Source organism: Rhinolophus sinicus, linkage group LG10, assembly GCF_036562045.2.
Source record: "Rhinolophus sinicus isolate RSC01 linkage group LG10, ASM3656204v1, whole genome shotgun sequence".
Classification (NCBI taxonomy): Eukaryota; Metazoa; Chordata; class Mammalia; order Chiroptera; family Rhinolophidae; genus Rhinolophus; species Rhinolophus sinicus.
The window spans coordinates 7075586-7082552 of record NC_133759.1 but is presented as its reverse complement, the minus strand read 5'-3'; the positions used below and the strand labels follow the sequence as shown (position 1 = coordinate 7082552).

At 41.0% G+C, this 6967-nt stretch overlaps 1 protein-coding gene across 1 annotated transcript in view; it reads right to left on the bottom strand.

Moving 5' to 3' along the window:
- Positions 1 to 734: 734 nt before the first annotated feature.
- PRKAR2A (protein kinase cAMP-dependent type II regulatory subunit alpha) overlaps positions 735 to 6967 on the bottom strand; it is a 72597-nt gene continuing 66364 nt past the window's right edge. The window contains exons 10-11 of the mRNA XM_019723700.2: positions 4765 to 4906; positions 735 to 4600 (exon numbers count right to left, since the gene is read on the bottom strand). Of these exons, the coding sequence (XP_019579259.2) occupies positions 4467 to 4600; positions 4765 to 4906 (276 nt within the window). The 3' untranslated portion in view covers positions 735 to 4466. The remainder of the gene's footprint in view (positions 4601 to 4764; positions 4907 to 6967) is intronic.

Sequence of the window (6967 nt, the reverse complement as noted above, 5' to 3'; positions counted from 1 at the left end):
GACAGGAGATGATTTCTGCTGGGCTTCATTGGTGAGTGTATCTTCCTGGCAATGGATGTACTGATGCCCTTGCACACCATCCCCAACAACTCAAAGCTGGGATGGTTAATTTTATGTGTCAACTTGATTGGGCCACGGGCTGCCCACAGATATTTGGTCAAACATTGTTCTGAGAGTGTCCATAAGGGTGATTTTGGATAATATTAACATTTAAATCAATAGACTGAGTAAAGCAGATTGCCCTCCTATGTGGGTGGGCAGCCTCTAATCAGTTGAAGACCCGAATAGAACAAAAAGGCTGACTTTCCCCCAAGTAAGAGAGAATTTTCCTGCCTGACTGCCTTCGACTGGGACACTATCTCTTCCTGGATCTGGAGCCCGCCGGCCTTTGGACAGGAACTGCACTATTGGCTCTTCTGGTTCTCAGGCCTTCAGACTCAGACTGGAATTAAACCATTGGCTTCCCAGGGTCTCCAGCTTGCCAACTAACCCTGCAGATCTTGGGACTTGCCTGCCTCCATAAATGCATGAGCCAGTTCTTTATAATAACAAATCTCTTTACACACACCCCCCCTATTGGTTCTGTTTCTTTGGAGAACCCTACCTAATACATATGCCCAGGCCTCTTCTCTCATTTCCAAGAACTCACACCCCAACCCCAACAGATGAGGGCTATGATGGCCTGTAGCCCTGAAATGAGAGGACAAACACATGACACAGGCTGCACCAGAAAGTCAGACATGATTTGTCAGCCTTTATTAAGCCTTGATTTGTCAACCAAGAGCAAAGCCAAGCCCTGGAGTTTCCTTTTAAAAAACCCAACCTTATTTATGGCAAACAATGATTTAATTATATGTTCAATACTACAGAGCAAGAATTAATCATTTCCCAATCACTTATTCTTCTGAGATTAAAATACAAGTGTAAAACAGGTTAAAATAAGATTCTCCCCAATGATTTAAATTGAAAGACATTTCAAACACTACGTGTAGAACTCAGGACCAAAAAAAGACCTTAAAACATTTTTACCTTTGAGGTAGCACAATAATGCTGAATTAGATTTCTTTTAATACAATGAGCTTAAGAAAACAATGAGGAGTCTACCTTTTGCTCAAGGTGGGCTAAATGGTTTTCTGCAAATCCCCCATGAGGTTAGTGACAGTTTTCTCTTTTTTTTTTTAATTTTTTAAAAAGTATAAAGATAGCCCTGCAGTGTGTAAAAGGAAACCCATGGGAAGGCTGCTTCCCATAAAATAGACATTAGAATCATTGAGGAACGTCAGCAGTCAAGACAGGAGGAACAAGAGGTAATTGTAGTGAAAAACCAAAATAACTTGTATCTTGGCAAGATTGGTTTACAAGTGCATGTCAAAAACAAAAATTCCAACATCAGCCAACTGAAAACAAAAGATAAAAGATGACATTCATGGGTCTTTTTTCTCTTTCTCTGTGCAAAAAATGCTCTTGCAATTTTTCTAAACGAGAGAGATTGGTTTGTACACTGTGACACAAACTGGAGATGCTGTGTGCCCAGGGTGTTTGCCAACGGCACCACTGATGACTCTGCATTGTGAGCAGAGAATCTGGGTGATAAGAGGATGAACATGACCTCTACTGGCTGGAGAACCATTCCTTGCAACTTTGCTGCTGACTTCGCTCATTAAACTACTCAAAGAAAAACTCCACCCTGCTTTCTGAGAACCTACAGCAATTATATATAACACCGTTATATATAAGGACTGTCGAGTAAAGGGACAGAACACATGAACCCTTCCTTCAGAGACCACAACCAAAAGAGAGTGGATGTGATAAACTGGGGCCAGAAGGGAGGATAATACTGCAGGTTGGATCTCAAGGCTCTCAGGAACATTTTCCACCATCCGAAATCAAAAGCAAAGCCAGAAAAAGGCATGAAGCTCTAACCCACAGAAGAGAAGAATATGAAACAATTAACACAGGGATGTCTTCCCAACACACCCTCAACAATCAGTGCAGGGCTTGCCTGGCACATGTGGACACCAGAGCCTCGAGGTGAACTTGTCTGCCACCTTTGATTTCCCATCCTGCACAGAGACCTGGAACTCTGTCCGGCTCTTGGCACCTTGGTAATGGCTGTGTCCTATTTCACTTACACTGGTCCCTTTAAAGTCTCCCTTCCTCAAGCCAGACCTCCAAGGGGCCCTGTATGCAGTGAGGGGATAGACCGATCATCTATACGTCGGTGTGTAACTAGATCAGGAGGACTTACACCTGATGAATTCTACTCTGTAAAACAGCAACCATCAGTGAGTTGGGCGTATCCAAGAGGCTTCTGTGAAGGGGAAGACAGAACTGGCAAGTGCAAGAAGGCAGGACGAGAAGGCTTCTCCCTAGCAGCGTGCAGGAGTGACTCTAGCAGAGTTCACAGCCAGTCCTAATAATGCTGGCATGGGGGGGCAAAGGGAGCATCAGCTTGGTGTTTAAACAGAGGCCTCACAGAGTCTGGGGCTAGACCTCTGTGTCACTCTTGAAGCCCAATGTACCTGTTCCCTTTGTAAGAAACTGGTGTGGTTCTTTCAGCTAAAGTGCAAGGTCTGCTTTCTTAACTTATTTGATAATAAAGCAACACCACAGAAAAGAAGAACCTTGAAAAATAATGGGAAAAACCACATGGGCTTTCCCAGTGCTAGCTGCCTGTTTGGAGTATTAGTTACAACCTTTCACAATTCCGAGCCGTAGTGCAGGCTACCTAGAGCAGTCTGAAAAAGACTCCTGCTTTCACTCCACGGAGCACAAGAAAAGGGGAGAACTCACCAGGGCTGCGGTGACTCACCACTCTGGAAATCTCTCGACCATACTGTCTGGTAAAAAACAGAGAGCCTGACCTATGTGGCCAATGGAAGGTGACCATGTGCGCTCCATCATTATCCACATGGGAATGAGTCAAGCCCCAGCACGTGATCTCTTAGGGATTTATTAAGTTATACAAGTTTTAAAAAATCATATTGTAAAGGGCCTCCTGATTCAATATAAACTTGGCTATGACATTCAAATTTACCTTTATGCAAATTTCACATTGCACTTTTAATATTTGATTCTAAGTAATTCTGAAGAAAAAAATTTCATTCTGAAATGTATCTAATTAGGATAATTCATCAGAATTCTGCCTGATTATAATTAAAAGGTTAAAAAAGTTTTAAAATACAGGCTAAATTACTTTCCCCTGGAATTAACAATTGAAACCACAAATATCCTAACATCTTAATTAGAAAGGTCTTCACAATAATTCTATAAAATTGTAAATGATGCCAAGTTTTGAAAACTAACAAAAGAGTTGATCTTTAGGATGAATGCCCGAGTCAGCTGACAAACTGATAACATATGAACACGTCCAAGGGGAATTCCCTAAATAGAGAAATATTTTTTTAATTTCAAAAAAATAGCTGCTTCTTCTTTAAAGAGTTTAAAAATCGATGGTTCAGCAGCAAGGCTATGTAATAACTCTGGAGTAGAAGGAAAGGGCACTCTTTGTAGGACAAACTCTTGTTGGCACACTGCCATTATCCAGTTGCGACAACTGGAAACAAGAGGCGGCAAGAATTATCCAGGAAAGTATTTGGGTCAGGCACCTCCAGACCCTGGCGCCTTATAAATGGACAGCAATTCATTCATGCAAATGGCACAGAGATTAAACAAAATAAAACAAAATCTACTAAAACAAAATAAACCCCCCAACCCAGAAAGCCTTCCCTGGCTTTCTGCTACCTGAAGAATGTGCTGAACCCAAACTGTCTGCTTGAACATGGGTCCGAATGACGGATCAGTGTGCTTTGGGTGCTGACCTGCTGGGCCCTGGGCAGGGCCCTCCCTAAGCGTCCCCGTGAGTTTGGAGACAGCTGTCATGTGTGTAGCTTTCAGCAGAAAGTATAATGCCACAGGAATACACACCTCCATCATATCTGCCACCATTTTCCACTGTAAAACCAAAGGCTACAATTGTGAACAAATGTGGACTTTCTCAAAGAACAAATGAGGAGATCGAAGGTTATAACATTTCCTCCCTTGAGAAAGGTTGGGGGAGGGTGTCTACAGTTATACAACAGGTTTATGCAGACCTGTGGTAACTTCCAAAAGCAACAGTAGCAGCAAGAGAGGAAAGGAAGATGTTTACCCTTTGGACTTTGTATCAGGCACTTAAATTGTTGGAGAGACATGCCATTTTGAACCAAAGATGTGAAAACTGGGTTGGAATAATCAATACAAATGGTTTAATGATGGGCTGTCAGAGCAAAGTGGGGGTGTGGGTCAAACTTCTACCCATCCTTTAGTGCTGACTTTCAAGTTTTCTAAATGCCCATGGCCACACGTAATGGCAGCAGAGGTGGCAACAGCAGGAACAGTTCTGTCGTGTCTGTTTTCTGTGTGTGTTCTGTGGCTGACCGGAAGGTGTTGGTGTCACACTGAGAAGGCTCTGGGGTGCGGCACACCTACTGCCCAGGATCGATCAGATCCATGCTGGAGCCGAACATCTTCACCAGCTGTTCCTCGTAGTGTGAGATGTTCCTCTTCATGATGTCCATGCAGGGCCCCAGAAGCCTCTCAAATGCTTGTACATCCATAACTGCATTGTTAAAAAGATGGGGGAGAGAATGAATTCTCTACACCAACGATTCAAAGTCATTTCCCTCGTGCAAACCTTTCCTTAAATACAGACACTCACGTGATAGGAGATTAGACTTTGGGATACAGGGCACTTGGAAAAATTGCATAAAGTATTTTTCTTACCTAAGCATTTGACATCTCCCACTGCATAAGCCGAAGCAGCTCTCGGTTTATTGGTGACCAGCGCAAGCTCTCCAAAGTATTGCCCCTTATGGCAGCGGGCAATCTCAACCTCCTCGTTCCCACCATCCTTGTTTGCTTTAGTCTAGAGCAGGTAGAGAACATGACCGGGGCTGACTCCAGCAGCACAGCTGGGCATGTCCAGTTGCACACACTTGCATTCCTTTATCAGTACACTTAACACAATTACTGAGAACTCATTTGCAGAGACTCTTGACGTGCATGTAAACTGAATGGGCAATCTCAGTGGTCTGGTTTCATCAGGGAGCTCACTTTCACCGGTGCTTCAGCTGAGCCCTAACACCTTTCAGGTAATAGCTAAATTATCAAGAGGGAAGGTGCAGACCGTTTTCTTTTGAAGATTTATATATATTAATAACATTATATATTATATTTCTAATATAATATATAATTAATATATTATAATATATTACATAATAATATTATATTATAATGTTAATATATTAACATATAATCATACATATATACATATGAATACTCTCCATTTGGTAGATGCTGACTTCTGAGGCACGGGGTGGAAAAGACAAGGTCTTTTGCTACTTTCTAAATAATGTCAATGCTTTCCTTAAGAGTCACAATCCTGGGCTGCTACGTTTTGATTTGAGACCACGCCTTTCTCGGACAATACTTTACAGTGACAAATCTTTTTCGGTACTGTTTACATCTACTGTCTGCATTTTTAAAGAAGAGTCAAGTACCTAAATTTTTTTTTTTTTTTTAAGCAGTGGCCCATGCGGGGATCGAACCAGCAACCTTGGTGTTATTAGCACCAACTGAGTTAACCAGCCACCCCCAAGCCACCTAAATATTTTTAAAAATAATGTTCAACCTTGAACTTTGGTGGTTTAATTCTGTACTAAGAAATCAAGCAGGTTGTAATTTGTGCTTATCAAATTACTGAAAATAATGTACTATATTGTATTTATTATCTACAGTTTCCTTTCTTTTTTTTTTTTAACAAATCACTCTGCTAAGCTAAGCAATAACATGTTTAAGTATAAATTTATTTAGAATTTATTATTAAGAATTAGTCTCAATCTCTAAGAGCTACCTTATGTTATGGGCAGATAGATAATTTTTTAAGGTTAATTTAGAAAAATAAACAAAAGTCCCACACTAGCTTACATGGTGTGAACTTTTCTCCTTCCACACTTCTGCCCTGACCTGTTTGCTCTTAAGCCAATCTGCCCCATTCCAGCCAATGGTCTCTTTCTTATCTCTGGAGCATTCTGTGGGACTACACACGTTAGTGCCCAACTAGGCCCTTCTCTAGAGCAGCACTTATCAGACCATCACGCCAACAGCAGCCCCCTGGGGGTTCTGTTACAAGGTAGATTCTGATTCAGTAGGTCTGAGGCGGAGCCCAAGACTGCATTTCTGACCAACTTTCCCAAGTCCCCACCCAATGTCACAGTGATGCTGATCCTACACACCCAAAACTATGCTGTGTGTCAATGAATATTTGAGAAATGTACAAATATATCAGTAGGCCAAAAACTATAAGTAAAAGAACACAGAAGTTTCAAACTATTGTTTCATGTGAAGCAACAGATCTATTTTTAATTAGGAATCAAACTATCTTATAAGCGGTAATCATCATATTTTTCTTTCTTCCTTCATACTTAAATTTTACTAAAGATATTCTGTAAAAGGTTTCATAACAGGTTGATTTAGTATTACATATAACTATTCTAACTATTCATAAATTCTGTAGTCAAAAAAATTGAAAGAGGGAAATCTGGTGATGACAGATTTATGGTTAGAATCATAGGTCATCAGTTTTCTAGGTCTCCCTATCCATCAAAGGGCCAGAATAATAATTGTCCTAGGGACCCTCCCAGTGCTCTAAAAAGGTAGCTATTTTCATATTCAACACCTACACGTATTTTTAAATTATATAGTTCCCCTATTTTCTACTAGGGTGTTTATCTTTTCATTGATTTGTAGGCCAGTATTTCTCATATCATTGGTTACGTAACAGAGGCAAAGGCAACAGGAACAAGAAGAAATATACTAAATCCCTACCAATGGATGGGCTTAAACACGAGTCTTTGCCCGTCACACACCTTATCTAACAATGATGGCTTTGGTACACTAAACACACTTCACATTACTTAAACAAACA